The sequence below is a fragment of the Symphalangus syndactylus genome, chromosome 1 (assembly GCF_028878055.3).
Source record: "Symphalangus syndactylus isolate Jambi chromosome 1, NHGRI_mSymSyn1-v2.1_pri, whole genome shotgun sequence".
Taxonomy (NCBI): domain Eukaryota; kingdom Metazoa; phylum Chordata; class Mammalia; order Primates; family Hylobatidae; genus Symphalangus; species Symphalangus syndactylus.
In genome coordinates, this window is record NC_072423.2 from 147900519 (window position 1) to 147922525 (window position 22007).

The window sequence follows — 22007 nt, forward strand, 5'->3', positions numbered from 1 at the left end:
ACCATGAAACCCCATCTTTACTAAAAATACAAAAAATTAGCTGGGCGTGGTGGCAGGTGCCTGTAGTCCCAGCTACTCAGGAGGCTGAGATAGATGAATGGCGTGAACCCAGGAGGTGGAGGTTGCAGTGAGCCGAGATCGCACCACTGCACTCCAGCCTGGGCGACAGAGCAAGACTACATCTCAAAAAAAAAAAAAATTAAAGATTTTACTCTGTTTAAATAACATTGAGAAGATGAAGGGAAAAAATAAACATATTCTTATATGCTTATGCTTGAAGAAATAGTTTTTCACAAGTGACTAATAATATTTTTAAACTTCAAAATGTATTTACTTAAATCACTAGCAAATAGTGATTTAATTTATTTAAATACTTACTAGTAAATCACTTAAATCACTAAATAAAATCACTAGATAAAAGTGTTTTAAATTACATCAAATCACATTGTATGGCACTAGTTGCCAGTGACTTAAAAAAAAAATAACATCGTGGGCCAGGCGTGGTGGCTCACACCCGTAATCCCAGCACTTTAGGAGGCGGAGGTCGGCGGATCACGAGGTCAGGAGTTCGAGACCAGCCTGATCAACATGGTGAAACCCTGTCTCTACTAAAAATACCAAAAAAATTAGCCAGGCATGGTGGCACACGCCTGTAATCCCAGCTACTCAGGAGGCTGAGGCAGGAGAATCGCTTGAACCTGGGAGGTGGAGGTGGCAATGAGCTGAGATTGAGCCACTGCACTCCAGCCTGGGTGACAGAACAAGACTCTGTCCCTGCCCCCCACCTAAAAAAAATAACAATAACATCATGTCAGATAACTATCTTTTTCTCAGGTTATTGCATGTATTGTACAAGCTAATTCACTGAATGATTGCTTTAAATAACATATGCAGAATCTTCTAACTATATTTTATGTGCTCAATTATGAAGTCTCTTTGAATCTTATCTTTTCCATACAGAGTCCCATTATGTCACTTCTTAGAAAATGTCAGTTTGGGTTTATGGTAGAAAGCCAAGGTCATAATGCTATTCTTTACTATCTTTGAGCTAAAAGAAACAGTGCAAATATTCAGGAATTTGTGCAATCTATGAGAAGAAAACTGTAATGCCGATGAGTCATAGGAAGAACCGATCACACATTAAATTGCTCAAGCCAGGATTCAACATATTGAGAGTGATGGTCAGAAACGGAGATCATCACCAAGTTTTCAACAAAAATAGCTGTGAGTTAGTTATACTGGCAAAGATAAATTGTCTATACACATAAAGATGGAAATTATCTTAGGTATACTTTAGTAACCATATTTATTGAATATATGGACATCTTTTCATACCAATAATAAGTGTACTCAGCCATTATATTAAAGACTTCAGCGTATGTCAGTATATGAACATACCAAAAAATTTTTAATCCCTCATAATTCAACAAAGGTAAAAAGATAGTATATGAAAAATATATTATAAAGTGTGTTATGCAGTTAAGAAATAAAATTTGTGGGGAGCTTTTTCGTGTTTGTGGTGTCAGCTTTTTATAGATTGTAATTTTTTGTGTTTTTGTTTTCAATAAGCATTTATTTTTATATCACTGATATAATTCACCATCATGTACTTGTTGGAGTAATTTCAAACTGTAACATGTAAATTTCTTTGCCCCTCTCCCAGCTCCATATTCAGCTCCCAAGGTTGAATGTTGTATCAGTCTGTTCTCACACTGCTATAAAGATACTACTTGAGAGTGAGTAATTTATAAAGAAAGGGGCTTTAATTGACTCAGAGATCCACATGGCTGGGAGGCCTCAGGAAACTTATGATCATGGTGGAAAGCTAAGGAGAAGCAAGTACCTTCTCTGCTAGGTGGCAGGACACAGCCATAGAGCAGGGGAAAACACCACGCATAAAACCATCAGATCCTGTGAGAACTTACACACTATCATGAGAACAGCATGGGGGAACCTCTTCCATGATCCAATTACCTCCCAACAGGTCCCTCTCTCAACACCTGGGGAGATGAGATTTGGGTGGGGCACAAAGCCAAGCCATATCAGATATCCTTCCAGATTTTTTTTTGTGCATATATGTGTATATATATGTGCACACACACACACACACAGAGAAATAATTTTGCACTGGATGTGTCTATGTGTGCTCGTGTGTGGCGGGGGGAGAGAGAGAGAGAAAGAGAGAAATATATAAAGGATTTTATGCTGTAGAGCAGGGGTGTTCAATCTTTTGGCTTCCCTGGGCCACACTGGAAGAAGAAGGATTACCTTGGGCCACACATAAAATACACTAACGCTAACAATAGCTGATGAGCTAAAAAAAAAAAATCGCAAAAATACCTCATAATGTTTTAAGAAAGTTTACGAATTTATGTTGGGCCATATTCAGAGCTGTCCTGGGCTGGGGGTTGGAAAAGCTTCGTGTAAAGCGTTCTTTACCTTTCTTTCTCTACTTAGCAAACTCCCCATAGAGCACTTTCCTTATGAGTAGCAGGGTCCCAAGTACTGTTGGGCAGGTTATGCCCTGCACAAGGACACCAAACTAAAGTGCTGAGTGGGGGCTAATAGGCAACCTGTGTTTTGCTCATTAAACATGAACCCTGGCACATGGCTGCATCCATTCAAAGGGACATTTTTCTTGTTCTTTTTTTTTTGAGATGGAGTCTCGCTCTGTCGCCAAGATTGGAGTCCAGTGGCGCTATCTCAGCTCACTACCACCTCTGCCTCCCGGGTTCACGCCATTCTCCTGCCTCAGCCTCCCGAGTAGCTGAGTCTACAGGCTCCCGCCACCACACCCAGCTAATTTGTGTGTGTGTGTGTGTGTGTGTGTGTGTGTGTGTGTGTGTGTGTGTGTGTGTGTTTAGGAGAGACGGGGTTTCACCGTGTTAGCCAGGAGGTCTCAATCTCCTGACCTCATGATCTTCCCGCCTCAGTCTCCCAAAGTGCTGGGATTACAGGCGTGAGCCCCCGCGCAAAGGGGCATTTTTCTAACTTGCACTGAAGCATTACGTAGATTACTCATGGCCTTGTCAGTGCATGTGAATCTGCAACTACTGCATTGTGATCCAAGAAATAATGGTGCCATAACTCATTAAGTTAAAATTTTCTATTGATAGTAATTTATTTCCAGTTCTTTGGCTACTCGCAAAAAATGCTACAACGAAGCGAGTATTGATTATACTATATTTGCAGGTGTGCAAGTAATTTTCTAAGATAGGTATCTAAAATTAAATTACCAGGTTGAAGAATATGTTCTACTTTAATTTTGATAGAGACTCCCAAGCTACTCTCCAAAGGGCAAAAAAATTCTATTTCCAAAATATTGTCAAACTTGAGTGTGGTCATGATTTTTTTTTATGAAAAAAATAATTTTCATTCATAATTAATGAGTATTGTTTTAATTACCAGTGATGCTTTGGGGTTTTAAATCATTAGGAATTATTCTATTAATAGACTCTTTGTTTGCTTTGACCAATTTTATTAGGTTGTCTTTTTATAACTTCTTTATTCATCGTCATACATATGCTCTAAATATTTTCTCCCAGTCTATAATTGCATTTTAAATTTCATTAATCTTTTCTTTGTAGACACTTTATACAGTGTGTTGTTTCATAGAACATTTGGATTTTTAAAAAAGATTTTACAATTTTGACTCCTTTTCTCTTGCAGGTGAAATTTAAAATCAACTTATACCTAAGCATTTGTGGATGAAATTATATGGTCTCTGGGATTTACCTAAAACACTGATAAAAATGTGAAGAGGGATAAATGAGCAAAATATTGGTCATTTTTAATCTGACAGATAAATTAAAATTTATTTTTTTTTTGAATTTTGTGTGTATTGAAAGATATCCACACTAAAAATTTTCTAGTCTCTTTCCATTTTATTTTGTTTCATATTTTCAATGGATTTTTGAAGAAGCAGTTTTAGGTTTCCAGCAAAATTGAGTGGAAGGTACAGAAAGTTTTATATGCCCTCTGCCAACAGCCACCATCAACATCCAGCACCAAAGTGGTACATTTGTAACAGCCAATGACTCTACAACAATATGTCAGTATCACTCAAATTTCATTGTTTACATCAGGGTCCACTCTTGGTGTTGTACATTCTATGGTTTTGGATAAATGTATAATGACAGGTATCTACTAATATATAATCATTCAGAATACTTTCACTGCCCTAAAACTCCTCTATGGTCTGGATTTTCATCCCTTCCTTCTTGGTAGTCTTTTTACTGTCTCTATAGTTTTGCCTCTCCAGAATATCATATAATTGGAATTATTCAGTAGATAGCTTGTCAGATTGACTTCTTTCACTTAGTAATATGCATTTAAGTTTCCTGCATATCTTTCCATGGCGTGATAACTCATTTATTTTTAGTGCTGAATAATGTTGTCCAAATGTACCACTGTTTATCCATTCACCTACTTAAGGGTATCTTGGTTAGTTCAAGCTTTAGCAATTATGAATAAAGTTGCTATAAACATCTGTATGCAGGTGTTTATGTGGACATACATTTTCAACTCATTTGAATAAAAATACCAACAGGTATGACTGCTGTATAATAGTTTCTTGGTCTTCATTTTCATTTTTAAAGAATCAGCTCTGCAGGTGGGTTCATTTTTTAAAAACCCATAAAACCTATGAGGGTTTCATTTAGACTCTTTGAGTTTTTAAATTAATTCAAACAGAATATCTCGTTCATTCATTCATTCATTCATTCAACAAGCATTTATTGTGTGATGATTATGTGCCACTGCTCTAGAGTCTTGGTTTGCATCGGTGAATGAAACAAACCATGATTGCCCTTGTGGGGCTGACAATCTAGTGGGGAAACAGAGAGTACACGTAACAAATTAGTTGCACAGTACGTTGGAACTTTCCTCTCCAAAGCAAGTATATATGTTTCCATTTATTCAGTCTTTTACATTCTTTGGCGACATTTTTGTTGTTTTTTTTTTTATAATGGTCTTGCTCATTTCTTTTTTTAGTTACTTCTAGGTATTTTGTAGTCTTTTCTTGCTACTGTGATATGAGGGTTTTTCCTCCTATTCCATTTTTTAAACGATTAATGGGAGAGGACAAGAGTGGTCTTGTGTTTTTCTTTGTTAAGCCAAATTCTTTGATTTGTTTAAATTATCAGATTGTCAGATTATTCTCTTGGATTTTTGAGGTACACATTTTCTTCCTTTGTAACATAATCATCTCTGTTTTGTTGTTGTTGTTTTAGTTGCATTGGGCAGAACTTCAAGTGTAATGTTGAGTAGAAAATGTGATAACCAGCATTCTTACTTTTTCATAGTTTTATAGAAATATTTCCAGTATTTCCTCATTATCCTCAATGCTTGCTTTAAGTGTCTTAGACTCATAATCAGGTGAAGAGCATTGCCTTCTAAGTCCTTGCCACTTAAAAGAGGTTTTTTTATTTTAATTTATTTTGTTGTTTGTAATCACTAGCAAAAGATGTCAAATCAGTTTGAAATGTTATAAATGCCCATTTTGACATTTGTTTGTTGTATTTTTTTTTAATCTGTTAATATAGGAGATTAATTAAGGTCTTACTATGGAATTTCCCTAGGTGAGAATCTAATTCCTGTCATCCTAATTTTCGTGAGAAACCATGTAATGGTTTTCTCTGCAATCTATTAAAATGTTCCTCAAACCTAGCTATGCTATGAATACATCCGTGGAACTTTTTAAAAACACATAGCTTAGCCTCCCCGTATGCCTACCAAATCAGAATTTGGTCAGGGGAACCTTAGCACATAGGAGTGTCCAAAGCTATACAAGTATACTGATAATCTGCCACTATTGAAAACTACTACTCACTGAAGCTGTAAAATTAAACATAAGGAGATAAATACTATTTATTCATTCAAAGAAACAAGCCTTTGAGAGACCTCTCCATTGGAGTCACATTGCCCTTGAAGCCAAGGGTTTCCTCTGATATACCCAGCAATAAGTGTGTTAAGCCAAAAGAACATTATGACGTGAATGAAAACTACAGCTGCCAGATAAAACATAAAATACCCAGTTACATTTTAATTTCAGATAAAAATGTTTAGCTGCATTATGTCCAATGCAATATTGTCTGATACAATATTTGGAAATACTTATACTAAAAATTATTATTTTTTGTTTATCTGAAATTCAAATATAACTAGACATCCTATAGTTTTATTTGCTAAGTCTGCAAATTCAAATTGCAAATGAGGGAGAGGATGATATGTATATTTGAGAAACCAAAAGAAGCTCTCTACTTGTAGTAACGCATTTCCTAAAACATAGTATGGCTTAATAGAGATTACATCAGATAGCATAAAGAATCTCTATTTTGATAATTTTGTAGTTTAATATGTGTTAGAAATACATCAGATTATATATTATATAGTATGTATATATAATATTAAAAATACAGCTATAAAGTATTAAGGAAGATACAGTGGTAAAAATAATAACTACAAATATTAACGAAAATAAAGTTGTTGGACTCAGGATGATTGACATTTGGGGGCCACTGGGCTGAATCAGAGAGTTACAACAGTGCGGTAGAAAAGTAGACAGAAGTCAGGTCAATACAAGACTTTAAAAAAAAAATAAGGCGTACTTTTTTATGAAAAAGGAATACATGTTTACTTATGTCTTTTTTTTGTTGTTCATGGCAAAGGAAGGATCACAATAATATTCCTAAAAACAATTTATGGAATTTCAGTGTTAAATAGATATTTTTCTTATGTTTTCAAACCAAGAAAAGTCTTGTCTGCTTTAAAACTTGAGCCAAAGCAAAGAGTTATTGAGTATTGTAAAAATAAAAATAAAAAAGAGTCACAGGAATTGGCAGATACCACATAAGCATGATAGTATAGAATACGTATCAGTTCAAGACTCATCCTATATTCTAGAATGTATTTAGTGACCTGAATGCCAATCTTTAATTTTAGCACTTAAAATGAAGACTGGTTCCGGCATACTTACGAAATGATTTAGGTAGAAATTATATCCCAGTCCCCAAAATGGGCTTCAGTTCTCCCCCCTGGTTCACACCTGCACTTCCGAACACTTCTCAGGACGAGCTATATCAATATCCTTCGAAATTATTTAGGAAACTGTGTAGACAAGTTACAAAAGTTCTGGCTAATCAGTGCTCCGTTTGAAGCCTAGTTGGAGTTTAAAAACCTAGCAAAAGAGAAACCAATTTTCTTCACCATGTCTTATTAAGTGGAAGCAGATTAATAGGAGATAAATATAAACAGATAATATAAAGCCATGATCACTAATTAATGATTACATGTCAGTTAAAAGATTGCTTGTTGCAACTTTAAATAACAATATTATCTATCCATCGTCATGACCTAATATTATAATCATAGTGGCATATATTATTAATAATAGATAATATGCCTAGAACTTGGAGTTGAACGCAATATATCTAGCAAACAGGAAATAGTTGTTGGTTTGTTTCCTTTCCTGCTAGTCTACATAAGTTTCAAATTGAAACACAGTGGAATAAAAATTAAGACTGACTTATTTAACTTGCCTAGAAATTCTGACTTAGGATAATTACATTAGCTTCTTAGTGTGAATTTACATGAAAATCTTCACTGCTCTAAAAAAAAAAAGATTTAATAACTTTATGGCTTTTTAAACAGGATATTATTTTAAGAAAGGAAAGTCTAGAATGAGAAATTTATTGTCAAACGAAACATATAACGCTAATATGAGAGTTTTACATAGTCCAGCTGGCCAAAGATCAAATACTTCAGGATGAAACTGAGCCAAGTCTTTTGCTAAAAGGTCCCTTTCTTTTACGGGTGAGCAAGGAGTATTACCAGCCCAGAATAACCAGTAAGACGCATATTGAATTGAAGACAGCATAGGGGCCAGAACCTTGCATAAGGAAGTTTCAGTTCTATTCTCGGTTTAGCATTTAATTTATCATGATTATGTGATGCCACTGTTCATTGACAAGCAAAGCGTTCAAGCACTGCTTTATTTGCCAAACCAATCGTTCACTATTTGGAAGCATCTGGGTATTTTACTGAACTTTTTGGTTCTCTTCCAAATGCTGGCATTAGGAAAACAGAGCATGTGTCTCTCTAGAAGAGGCACACTCTTTTCTGGACTTTGTATTTCTCCAGTCTGCAAAATGTCCAGTAATTTGCACCACCTCTACAACCGCCTTCTGTGTGTGCTGTGTTTGTGCTGTTCAATTAAGAGCATTTGTAGAAAGAGGGGTGTTGGGATTATCTTTCCCAGATGGAAGGAAAGAAGCAGAGAGGAGACTCCTGTTATTTAAGCCTCACAGAATCTGACACTTTCAGGAAAGAATGATTCTCTAAAAACCCTATTCATCTTCCCCTGATACCACTGCAATCAAAGACTTCACTGCCCAAGAACTAAATAGCTCTTCCAAGTAAATTAGGAGCTTCTTTCAGATTTCCAGGTTACCACCATGGGCTTGGACATCTTAGGTTTCTGACAGTAAATCAAATTGAATTGAAATTTCTCTCCTAATTTGCCTCGTATCTATCGACCTATGTCTGAAAGAGATACAACTGGAAATTTCTTCCACAGCAGCTACATACATTATCTAAACTTTGAAAGAAGCTGGTTGCAGTCCCAAAGCAACAGGATGTTTCTGTTCTTAGCACTACACAGACACATAATGGGAAAAAGAGACATACATCACAGCATTGACTCAAGTTCAGCTCACAGTCAACTAAATACTTTTTCCTCATTAAAAAAGCAGATTGTAGCTATTCCACTAAGAATAGCCTGTTCATGTTCTAAACAGGCACTAAATTCTTAGGCTGCTTTAAACAGGGTATATAGAACACAGAAGCACTTGCCCAGTCTGCCCTGGTCATAGAACACATAGAGTAATATATTTAATTCTGGGCACCAACAGTTAATTGAGTCATTGACAGAATTATGTCACATCCAGAGAAGAGTAAACATAATTAACGAGGATTTGAAAACATGTCATATGAGAAATAATTAAAGGAATTGAGGATGATTCACCCAAAAATGAAAGAACATGGGCACCACATCATTCTTCAAATATCTGAAAGGCTGCTTCATGGAATATAGACACTGCTATTTCTGTCTGGTTCTTGTGGGACAAGCTGAGAAGTTAGAGGAAGGCAGAATTTGACACTATAAACTTTTTTAAAATTTATAGCTGAACAAATATGAAATAGGTTGCTTCCTCTGAAACAGTGTACAGCACATAGTGGTCAATAAACATACCTTAAATGATTGCTAAATAAAAGTTTAAAGAACTGGGAAGGTCAGGCGCAGTGGCTTACGCTTGTAATCCCAGCACTTCAGAAGGCCGAGGTGGGCGGATCACGAGGTCAGGAGTTCAAGACCTGCCTGGCCAACACAGTGAAACCCTGTCTCTACTGAAAAAAAAAAAAAAAAAAATACAGAAATTAGCTGGGGATGGTGGCAGGCGCCTATAATCCCAGCTACTAGGGAGGCTGAGGCAGGAGAATCGCTTGAACCTGGGAGGCAGAGGTTGCAGTGAGCCAAGATTGTGCCACTGCACTCCAGCCTGGGAGACAGAGTTGGACTCCATCTCCAAAAAGAGAAAAAAATAAATAAATAAATAAAGAGAGAGAGGAAGGAAAGAAAGAAGGAAGGAAGGGAGGAAGGAAGGAAGGGAGGAAGGAAGGAAGGAAGGAAGGAAAGAAGGAAGGAGAAAAAAGAAAAGAAAAGAAAAGAAAAGAAAAGAGAAAAAAAAGAAAAGAGGGCAAACACTTCACAGGTTTCTTGCAATTAGTGTTGTAGTAATTGGTGTTCTTCAAAAACACAGTTTCTGTATATTGACAGGAATTAAAACCAGGATGCAGAAGTTAAGGAGAGAATTCATGATACCCAAGTGGGCATAAAATTTAAAATGTTTAACATGGAGGGAAACCAACATGTAGGACTGGAAAGCTAAAAGGAAGGGGAGTGGGAAGAGCCAGGCTCTAGTCTCGACTTTACCAGTGATTTTAAAAACTCCCTGGAGTTCAATTTTCTCACCTGTAAAATTAAGGCACTGGAACCTTGAACTTTTATATTTCCAAATTATTTGGTGTTGAGAGAAGTATCCAAATGACGTTTCAGTAACTTAAAGAATTGTGTTTTGACTTGAGTATAAATGTCAATATAAAAATATGTTAATTGTTGGACACTTATAGACCTAAAGATGGGAAAAATAGACCCTGGGGACCACGGAGGAGAGAAGGAGGGAGGGAGGCAAGGGTTGAAAAACTACCTCTTAGGTATTACGCTCACTACCTGGGTGACAGGATCAATCATACCCCCCGACCTCAGCATCACACAATATACCCATGTAACAAGCCTGCACATGCAGTTCTGAGTCTAAAAGTTGAAATAAAAAATATATTAATTATAATAAATTTTAAAGAAGTTTACAAACATAAATAATAAATAGAGCAAGGAAGAGAGCTAAAGGAGCCACTACTAAAAAAAAAAAAATCCTCCAGAAGTACACAAAATGTATTTATTTATTTATCTGAGATGGAGTTTCACTCTCATTGCCCATGCTGGAGTACAATGGCGCGATCTCGGCTCACTGCAGCCTCTACCTCCCAGGTTCAAGCGATTCTCCTGCCTCAGGCCTCCCACGTAGTAGCTAGGATTACAGGTGCCCACCACCATACCTGTCTATTTTTAAAAATATATATCTTTTTAGCAGAGATGGGGTTTCACCATGTTGGCCAGGCTGGTTTCCAACTCCTCACAAGTGATCCACCCACCTCTGCCTCCCAAAATGCTAGGATTACAGGCGTGAGCCACCATGCCTGGCCCACAAGTACACAAACTTGAAATCTACAATTCATACTAAAATTTACCTGGGCAACAAGGTAAATTCCTTGTTGCTCAGGTAATTCTTAGTAATGTTAATCCCTGTTGCCCAGGGAATTCCTTCCAATATTAAGGAAAATAAATGTATTTAAAAAATAAAATGTGTTATTGTAATATGTTATTATGTTGACTAAACCATAATTATAACTATATATGTAACTATCAATGTTTCTATTCAAGTCGAATTCTAAGAAGAATTCTCCATCCTTCTGGTCCTTACCCCAGTGTGTTCTGGAGTCACCATGTGCCAGCTGACACTGCTTCACACCAGCTCGATCGGGCCAATTGTGCACATTTCTTCCAACCCTGCAGTCAGTAACATCTTGTTGGGAGCTTGAAATCGGTCAGGGGAGTATTTACACCATGGAAATCCACAAATGCTACAAATAAGGACTTCCATTTTATTTGGAGATTCAGTTGCTAAACATTTACCAACATACCATGGCCCATCCATTTCCTGCTCCTAAGAAATATGCTCCCCAAACAAACAGTGCCTTTTCCTATTCCACTTTGATCTTAAAATGTATGGGGTCTTGTAATAAAATAACGTGTTATTTCTTTACAATCACCGAATATGTGTTCAATTTAGACTTCAGCACAACTAGACCAAAACTAGAAAAAATAACCATAGGATAAAGAGCATGCGTTAGTCATGGGGCATTGCTGGATGGAAAGTATTGTAAGGTTTCAGAAATGTTTGACAATATGTATTAAGAAACCTAGGCCAGATGCAGTGGCTCACACACGTAATCTCAGCACTTTGGGAAGCCGAGATGAGAGTATCTCTTGAGTCCAGGAGTTAGAGGTCAGCCTGGGCAACATGACGAAATCTTCTCTACAAAAAATACCAAAAAAAAAAGCCCCAGACCTGGTGGCACATGCCTATAGTACCAGCTACTTGGGAGGCTGAGATAGAAGGATCACTTAGATCCCAAGAGATCCAGGCTGCAGTGAGCCAAGATCGTGCCACTGCACAGCACTACAGCTTGGGCAACAGAGTGAGACCTTGTTTCAAAAAAGGAAAAAAGGAAGGAAGGGAGAAAGAAAGAAATCTAAAAGTTTATAAAATGTACTAAATCACCCCTTTGCTTATATCTTGACAGTGGCCTCCATTACAGAAAGAATGAAACTTACCACTTTATAGCGACCTTTAAAACAAAAAATGGTGTCTCCTATTTAAATCCAGCCTCATTTTGCACTAGCACTCATTCCCTCTCCCTCTCACTTCCCCTCCTTCAACTTTTGTATTCTTTTTTCTGATTCTCTTATTAACGAAACCCATTTCCTCCTTAACATCACTATGTTACTCTTCACTCTGCTTGAACACTGTTTCTCCAGTTTTCCTCATCCTTTTTGACTTCCTTGCAATCACTGCTCCCTTCCTCCCCCACTTCTCCTCCTCTTTCTTTTCCTCCTCCTTCTTATTCTCTCTCTTTTCTATCTTTATCTCTGCCTCTCTCTCTCTATCATCTCCTCCATCTCATCCTCCCCCTCTCCCTCATCATGTTTTAACTCTCACTTCTGCAAAGGGCTCTTCTGCGACCAGGCTACAACCTTGCAGTTACTGTGTATCTCATTACCCTACTTATTTTCTTCTTACATTTGCTCCCATTTGAAACTATCTTATATAAGACTCTGTTGATTTTCATTATCTTCCCATGGTTGACTATAATATTCAGGAAAACAGAGATTTTTATCCGTCTTTCTTGCTGATAAATATTCAGTCCCTTGGACCAGCGACTGAAGGGAAGAAGGAAGAAAAGATGTGAGGGAAGAGAATTTAGCATCTTGGTCTTGATTTACAGAGGTTAAGTTACTGAAATACTAATTTCATTAGTAGGCAGCTTCACTTGTTAAGAAGTTTTTCTTCCTGGACTATAGTGACAGGGAGTTTTTTAAGTCCACTGTAGATGTCAATTTAGACAAAATCTGCAAATACGCTGCTCTGTTTTCAGGCATGAAAATATTTGCTGGAGTATAGCCATCAACTTACGAAAGGTTAAAACTTTGTGAAATATTAATACTGGGGCTTTGAAAATGAGAGCAATAGTGTTTATCCAAAGCATCAGGTTTGCAGTCATTCTATTTCGTGAAGTTTTTTTTTCGAATGTGTAATATATGATACTGGTCTGTGTACTTGACCCTTCAGGCTAAATGTAATGGATAGTGAAAAAGGATGCATCCAGGAAGAAAAAGGAATCAAAATAGGCTTATTTCTCTACAGAAATATCATAGAGTAAGAACGTTTGGTTTCAATCCTTTTGGCAGATCATTTGAAATAATTTCATCTTCATCCCGTGGATTTGAAGATGTTTTTAAAGCACAATGTCAGCATCCAGTTCATTCAAATACAAATTGTTTCTGAGCCTACTGCTGATCTGTCTAGGATAGCGGAAGGATATACTGCTTTATCCAACATTAACGTAGTAGTTGGAAAATATCAAGAAATATTTTCTAAGGCTTTGGGAGGTGTTATTTCAGTGGCTCCGATTGATTTCATTATTATTATTCCTGAAAATGGATTGCATGAGCAGTGTATAACTTAACTCTATGTCTACCGGGTAGAAAAATCGTATCTTTGTCCTGGAGAACATTATAACTGAGAAAGGAAAGACAATCACACAAACTCATATGTGGACATAGAGATGCAAAGATCATCATCTTGCCATACACAACTTTGGTTTAAAAGAAAAAGAAATTGTATAATGAAGCCCATGGGAAGAGTGATTACTGGGATTTAATCACTATTTAATCAGATTTTTCCATTATCTGGAATATTCAGAAGGGAATTAACCTAAATAAGTTATAAGCACAATCATACTATCAATAACACTTCTTTGAAAGTAACAAAGTTCTGTAGCAGTGAGGGATAGGATACATGGTAAATATCAGGTCTGTTTGTTCGCAAATACCATGGAGTCCTTTATAAGAATAGTTTATGATGACAAAAAAATGTAATTTTCTGTCACAGTCTTGTTTCAGACAGCAGAGACAATAGGAGGAGATTGAAGTAATAACAACAGCATAGTATTCTGAAGGAATTAGCATACCTCAAAAAATTCTTAACGTATTCTCAAAATGAATCTGTCTTTGTGAAAACAGGGCTAGGTGTTTCAATTTGCATTAATCTGTTAAACCATGCACAAGATGAGTTTACTTAAGTAACATATCCAATGTTAGCTTAACTGATTGAAAAATTTAATCTAATTAACCAATTATCTCACATGTGAAAGATAATGCCTCTGTAATATTAACAATCTGCTCTTGCTGTTTAAGATATACAAAGTTCTATAAAATTAAATTAACCCACAAAATTATCATAGACCCTGTTCTTTGGGGGTGCCTTTTAATGATGGCTGGGGGAATTTAGAAGGATTAAAATAAATAGGAAAAAAATTAAAAAAATGAAGCTGTGATTCAGGCCGTCATCAATTTCATCTGACAAGGAACCATCATCAAAGTGAACCCTCAATCTTCAACCATTGTACTGATAGCCCTCAGGCTTCTGTCGAGATGTATTTTCCCACTGAGATCAGTCACTGGTAGTCCTTTTAAAGCTGATTTTGCCCAGATCAATATAATCAGACAGATGCAGAGGATGGCAACCTAAGTCACAAATGATGACTTGCCTCAAAAGAGCCGACCTGGCATGCATGACATCTCTCTGTAGATGTTGCTTTTGAAGAACGTAACTGTGCTTTCTACAGTATTTTTTTTTCAGCCAGTACCTTACCCCACCCTAATACCTTGCACAACACAGGGAATCTGGAAGATTCCTAGAACTAACTGACTTGACTTAAACACACCAGAATGGTAGTCATGCTCAAGTAACTCTATATGCTCAGTGAGAAGCTTTTGCTACTCCTATGAGAAAAATATTTCTATCAATATATGTCTGTATTATAGAGAATTGAGAATAAGTAACCATAGTCATTTACAAAAATACAAATTGTTGCGGGAGCCGTTTTATAAAAGTGTGTGAAAGAAAAGAAACTCAAGTGAAGAAATCTTGGTAAGGATATAGCTTTAAGTAGCAGTGGGTAAATGGTCCCATGCTAGGAAAACTGTTCCCCTGAACAAACTGAAAGCTTGCCTCGCTTAATTCTTTTCCAGCGTTTTTACTATACTGCAAAAGAGTCTTCCAAAAATATTATCTCCTATGCAACCCTAAATGTCTAGCCACAAATAATTATTAATACCTTTTAAATGATCAATTTGTACTCTGAAAAAAGAAGAAAAATATATAATCTTTCCCAAAAATAAGTAGTGGGAAAATAGTAAATACATGCCATTACTCATTGTTGTTATACTTCTTTTTTCATTGCACTTTGATTTACAAGATATATATTTAATATTCATGTAAAATGCTTTCTTGGCTCTAGGTCAGTATCTTCCCGATGAAGAGCCCATTGATGATACAGAATGGAACTTCTCTTCTAATTAAAGACTGCCTATTATTCAGTGTCCCTTTTGTCACATTGAAGAACAGGGAACTTTTTATTCTTGTTAAGAAATGGCCTTTCAGATTCAATAACAACATGTTCTGTTCCTCAGGAAGTAAGAGAAGATCGAGATAGGGCGCGGCTGGACTCCATGGTGCTGCTGATTATGAAACTGGACCAGCTTGATCAGGACATAGAAAATGCCCTCAGCACCAGCTCCTCTCCATCGGACACACCAACAAACCTGCGGCGGCACGTTCCTGTGAGCTTTCCACTTTCTACTTCTTTTCCCATAGGAGTCGTATCTCTTTACCTTATACAGTCCCTCTTGTAAAGGAAACATCCTTGTTAATGGCATCTAACAACATATAACCCCAGTACAGTACCATAAAGATAACCAAAATACTTCTATGCATCATGCATACATTCTATGCATAATTCTATGAAGAGAGTCCAGAGAGAAATGGGTGATACAAAAGAACATGTTTATCATTAAACAAGAAAGAAAGTCACCTTGGGAAATTATGCTTTGTAGTGATCGAACCTTCCTTAATTGTCAGTCTTCTCTGATATGAGAGAGACTCTGTTAGCAAGTACTATGTCTATGACTGTCCCACAAATCTGTATTGCATATAGAAGAAATCTTACTGTAGATTTGCTACATGAATAAATGGATGGATGGATGGATGCCAGTTGAACTAACTTAGCACACTACAAAAAAGAATTTATGATGAGATTAACTTAAGAAAACTCTAAAATTCACATAGTGAAATACAGTGAAAGAGACAGAGCTGAGAATTTCATTTTATTGCGTGCTGATTTTACATAATATAGACACTCCTTTAAGAGACCAACACTCAAAATTTGGAAGACACATTCTAGGATCAACTATACGCTTTACATATTTATTATCAGCATCATATTAAAGGGCTTAGTTTGTGCAGCTCTAGGAAATGTGATGGTTGGGTTTACTTATGATTAAGCTATGAATCACTTTTCAACTCATCTATTATTTCTGTTATTCAATAACAAGCATATTAAGTCAAGAAATTTGTATTTACCTGAGAGCAAAGCAGTAGAAAATAATATATATAAATTTGAGCACCTACTGAAATATAACTGTTGCATATCAAACGATTTGATACAAATTCTTAGCCTTCATTTAAATTGTAAACTTGATTTCATATTGCACACATTAGCTCACGGAATATCACAATTGTTAGCTCTGTAAATAGAGATATATTCAGAATAGGCAAAATAATACAGTGGAAACATTATGAACTTTGCAGTGTTAAGGTCTGAGTTCAAATGCCAGCATTATACCTGACTTTCTGGGAACATCAAGTTATTTAATTTCTCAACTGCAGGTTCATGTGAAAAATGGAGATATTATTTCCTAACTAATGGCTCACTGGGAGGCATAAACTTAAAAATGTATGTAAGAAGTACCGCACGGATCAAGCACAGAGTACATATTTAGTACTTCTTCCTTCCCCTATACTAGACTCACTCACACCAGGCCTTGAGCTAGAGATGAATAAGACATATCCCAAAGTTCTCAAAATTCCTTTTTGATATTTATGATATTCTAGGTCACCTCTTGTTCTTTTTTTATGTTCCTTGGAATTTAAAGCTAATTTTAACATTCTTTCACCATCAAATTTTTTTCCACAGAACTTTCCACTCCATTTGATAATTGTGTGGTGGAATAAGAGGATTATAATGGCAGGATTACGACCTGGACCATCTACCAAGTAGCACTGACCCAGATACAGAGGACAAACTGCCTCTGCCCCACCCTCATACTTCACTGTGAAATTATAGATTCGCAGGAAGAACAAGACACACAGTGAAACACTCACCGCCCCCCAACCCCACCGCAGTTTGACAATATTTATGAGAAAATGCCAGAATAAGTTCTGCATATAATAAAAATTATCAAGAATAATATAGTCTTTAAGGATGTCTTTAACACAAAAAAAAATTAAAGCACAGGTAGAGATAAATGTTTAAGGAGGCTGCATAGATAAAGCCTTATAGATTGGCTATGGCCTGATGAATCGACACAGCCCAGGATCCAGTAGTTTTCTCCTTTGCAAGCCTGGTTTTATCCAGGCACTCAGAGTGTGCCAGTCTCTTAGGGCTTGCTGAGATAGCCAATCTCATAGGATGAATGGGGGTAGGGGATGAGATCAAGACTAAGTATTTAGTGAATGCTAACCTTTATGAAAGTTACTTCATTTAACCTCTTGACAGTCCTATCATGAGAAATCTGAGCTTCAGAGAGAGAGGATGACTAATTTACCTGTGTTCACACTGATGGAGAGTGGTGAGTTATTTACCAAAGGTCACATTTGCATCCACATCTGTCAGACTCCAAAGCCTATGCTCATTCTGCTATATTAGAAACCTTCCCAACATGCCAATTTTTTCTTTACAATGAGATAAGTACCATTTCCAGAACCAGAATTCCCTGGTTGTCAGACAGTCAGGGCATTTTCTTCCTAATAATGACACATTTTTGAAGTTTGAATCAGGAATAGTTTTCTAGTCAATGTGTAAGTAAGGGAAAGTTGACGGTCTCTTGGGATATTTCACTGATACCATAGGGAAGTTCAGACACACACAGGCCAGAACCACTCTACCACCTTTGATTGGGCCTCCCCTGCTGTTTTGCAGTATCTTTTGGTCTCCCTGGATTTCCTCCCACATTTCAAGGTGGCTATTCAACAATTTTACTTGCACTTATCTCTTAGCATCCTTACCTCTTAACACCCTTGCCTTCCTCTTCTCACAGAAAATTGAGACCCCTGAGAGATGTCCCGGCATCACACCTGCAAATAGCTGTAGGTGCCTCTTTGTTTCTTTCTCTCCTCCAACATCAATAAAAGATGTGTTGCTCCTGTCATCTAATACTGATCTGTCTCCATCCTCATCTCCATTCCTTCCCACCTCCTGCTTTGCTCTACTAGTTTTTTAGACTGTCACTTAGGTTCAAATTCCATTGCTCTGTTCCTTGTAGTCCTCACCCTTTTTCTCTTTAGCAAGTTTAGTTGGGACTACAGGCATACATCACCATGCCTGGCCAATTAATTAATTAATTAATTTTTTTTTTGTAGAGATAGGGTTTCTCTGTGTTGCCCAGCTCTATGTTCTAGGGCTCCTGGCCTCAAGCGATCTTCCCACCTCGGCCTCCCAATGTGTTGGGATTACAGGCATGAGCTATCACACTCAGCCTCTTTCTTGATTTAATTATTGGCTATTGCTCCATGATTTCTCCCCACCCTTTCTCTTATCTGACAAATCCAGCAGTGCCAGTGCAGTCTCTCACCACAGCATTCTGTATTTTCTCCACCACCAGCCTATTCAAAAAATCCTTCCTTTGTTCGACTCTGCTGTTAGTGGACAGGGAGAAGAGATGTGGATAGGAGTGAATTGTTCTTTTTTTCTCTTGACCCTCTTTCAGGTATTGCCCTAGCTCATCCGTTCCTTTATACGTCAAACTTTAATCTCCTCTTCACCTTATATTTCTTTCTTGATTTATAATCTATTTTTATTTTTTAGAGACAAGGTCTTGTTCTTTTTTTTGAGATGGAGTCTCGCTCTGTCACCAGGGTGGAGTGTAGTGGCGCAATCTCGGCTCACTGCAACCTCTGCCTCCTGGGTTCAAGCGATTCTCCTGCCTCAGCCTCCCAAGTAGCTGTGATTAAAAGCATGCACCACCATGCCCAGCTACTTTTTGAATTTTTAGTAGAGACAGGGTTTCACCATGTTGGCCAGTATGGTCTCGATCTCCTCACCTCGTGATCTGGTCACCTCGGCCTCCAGAAGTGCTGGGATTACAGGCACGAGCCACCACACTTGGCCAGGCTCTTGTTCTTTTAATGTGCATGCTTAATATTTGTTGCTCAGGCTGGAGTGCACTGACACAATAACTCACTGAGGCCTCAAACTCCTGGGCTCAAGCAATCCTCCTGCCTCAGCCTCCTGAGTTGCTAGGAATACAGGCACACATTACCACGCCTGGCTAATTTTTTTTTTTAGTTTTTGTAGAGATGGGGTTTCTCTACATTGCCCAGGCTGGTCTAGAGCTCCTGGCCTCGAGCAATCTTCCCACCTCGGCCTCCCAATGTATTGAGATTACAGGCATGAGTCATCACACTCCATCTCTTTCTGAATTTAATTATTGGTTATTGCTCCATCATTTTTCCCCACTCCTCTTGTCTGACAAATCCAGTAGTGCCAGTGCTGACTCTCACCACAGCATCAGATGTGATTGAACTGCTTCTCTTCCTTGACTTTCACTCTGCCCCTGGCTTCTGGCTGTTTTTCCTTCTATTTTTCAACAGTTGCCTTCCAGACCCCTCAATGGCTCGTCTTCCTACATCTGCCCCTGAAATCTTATATCTAGACTCTAGACTCAATTCTCCCTTTGCCTGACTTTGAATATTCTCCCTGGGAATCACCACGGCTTCCATGCCCTTCTCTATATTGAGGGTCACCAGTGAGACCTTTTCTTGTGATCTCCAGATCAGAACAACCAATGGATCACAAGATGCACCCTTCCCTGGGCCAGAGTTGAGTGGTATAAGCACTTCTAGCACACATCACATTGGAGTCCCTGCCATGATAAAAACCCCACAGAGAGCTCTATATTCCCAAAGCCTGGCACAATTGGAGGCATAGGGTAACACTGATAGATGGAGTCTTGCAGGAAGATAGCCTGTAGGATTAATTACACAAAGCAAGGTGGGGGTGGGGGGCGGGTAACAGGGAAATTATGAGTGGCAGCTGTAATGATTGCCCAGGGTTTATTCACTGCTTGGTTTGCTTACGGTAGCAGTGGAAAATTAAAGGAGGGAGCCGATGTGCGAGATCTTGGGAGAGCTTTTGGGTAATTTCTCAAATGGAACAGAGGACAGAAGAGCAAATAATAAATATTTGTACTAAACTACACATTGATGGTCCTATTAAAATTACTTATTTAATTGTGTTTGAGGCCTCTGCAGAATATCATGTTGGTTCCTTTAAAAAGTTGAATTCTGGGGTCAGGCAGACCTGAGCTCTAATGCCAACTCTACCTTGGGATATGGCTTTGGTCAAGTTATTTACCTTAAGCCTTGGCTTCACCCACCATCTCTCGTGTGATGATGGTACCTCACACATAGAGTTGATGAACATTGAAGCAGAAAATGGTTGTAAAGCCTTGTCTGCAAAAGGTAAAAATGCAATAAATGGTAGAGTTTTTAAAAGTTGTTATTTCACCTTGGAAGCATTATATGGTTCGAAAGATACAAGATTACTGTGTTATTTATCTAATCAAATCACAGATAGGAAATTAATGCAAAATACTTCTGATATACCTAAAGGTCAAATATAAGCGGCTTATAAATTACCTGCTACTTATGACTATGCATTCAATGTTTATAAATTATCTGCTACTTAAGACTACTTGATGTTGATCCAATTTGAAATTCTAATGAATAATATTCTTAAGGTAAAATGTTGTTTGTCTTTTCTATGAAAAAAAAAAAAACAAAAAAAGAAGACATGGCCCTGATCCAAAACCATTCCAGGCATCAGCAATTTGGTCAGTTATGTCTTCTACACACATGCGCACACACACACACACACACACACACACGCACACATACATTTAAAGAGTGTAACATTACTTTTTGTTGCATATGTCTTTTGTACCCTTCCAACTGGAGAAAATTTTGTTTCAATGCTTTTGATCACATAATTTTATAGCAGAAACTATAAAACCCTTACTTCTATTGTGAGAATTAAGAAACGGTATTAATATTTTTCAGTCGAGTTGTTTCTTCATAAAACTGTATTTAATGATGATGTTCCATCTGCCAGGCACTATTCTAACACCTGGGGACACATCAGTAAACAAGACAGGTGAAGTCCCTGCTCTTGCGATGCATAGAATCTAATAGAGGAAGACAGAAAAGAATTATAAAGAGGCCAGGCACGGTGGCTCACTTCTGTAATCCCAGCACTTTGGGAGGCCGAGGCGGGTGGATCACAAGGTCAGGAGTTCGAGACCAGTCTGGCCAACACAGTGAAACCCAGTCTCTACTAAAAATACAAAAAATAAGCTGGGTGTGGTGGTGTGCACCTGTAATAGTAGCTACTCAAGGAGGCTGAGGCAGGAGAATCGCACGAACCCAGGAGGCAGAGGTTGCAGTGAGCCGAGATGGCGCCATTGCACTCCAGCCCAGGCAACAGTGTGAGACTCCACCCCCCAAAAAAAAAAAAAAAGAATTATAAACAGAGATGGATGCATAGATGGATGGGTAGGTAGATAAATTCATAGATAGATAGATAGATAGATAGATAGATAGATAGATAGATAGATAGAAAGATGATAGATAGATAAACAGACAGAATATGTAGTAGATTAGCAAGCAAAGAGGATTGTAAAATAGAGAATGATATGTTATAGAGGTTGAAGGGAGTAAAGTTCTTTGGTTTGAAGTGTCAACAGATGCTTCTTTGAGGTAGTAAGATTCAAGCTGAGACCGGAGTGACAAGAAGGGGCCAGCAAAGGGAAATACTGGGACAAGGGACAGGAAAGAGCACAGGGCCTAGTCCCTCCTGTAGACACCAGCTTACTGTATTAAAAGAAATGATCAAGAGCAGGTAGGACCAAGAAACAAGAGAATGGCAAAGCT

General features: G+C 37.7%; 1 protein-coding gene across 3 annotated transcripts in view; it reads left to right on the forward strand.

The window, feature by feature from the left end:
* The window catches only part of DLC1 (DLC1 Rho GTPase activating protein), a 530175-nt gene that overhangs the window by 189992 nt on the left and 318176 nt on the right, over positions 1-22007 (forward strand). For all 3 annotated transcript variants that reach the window (XM_063637785.1, XM_063637784.1, XM_055287572.2), the window contains exon 3: positions 15434-15583. In XM_063637785.1, coding sequence (XP_063493855.1) covers positions 15434-15583 — 150 coding nt within the window. The remainder of the gene's footprint in view (positions 1-15433; positions 15584-22007) is intronic.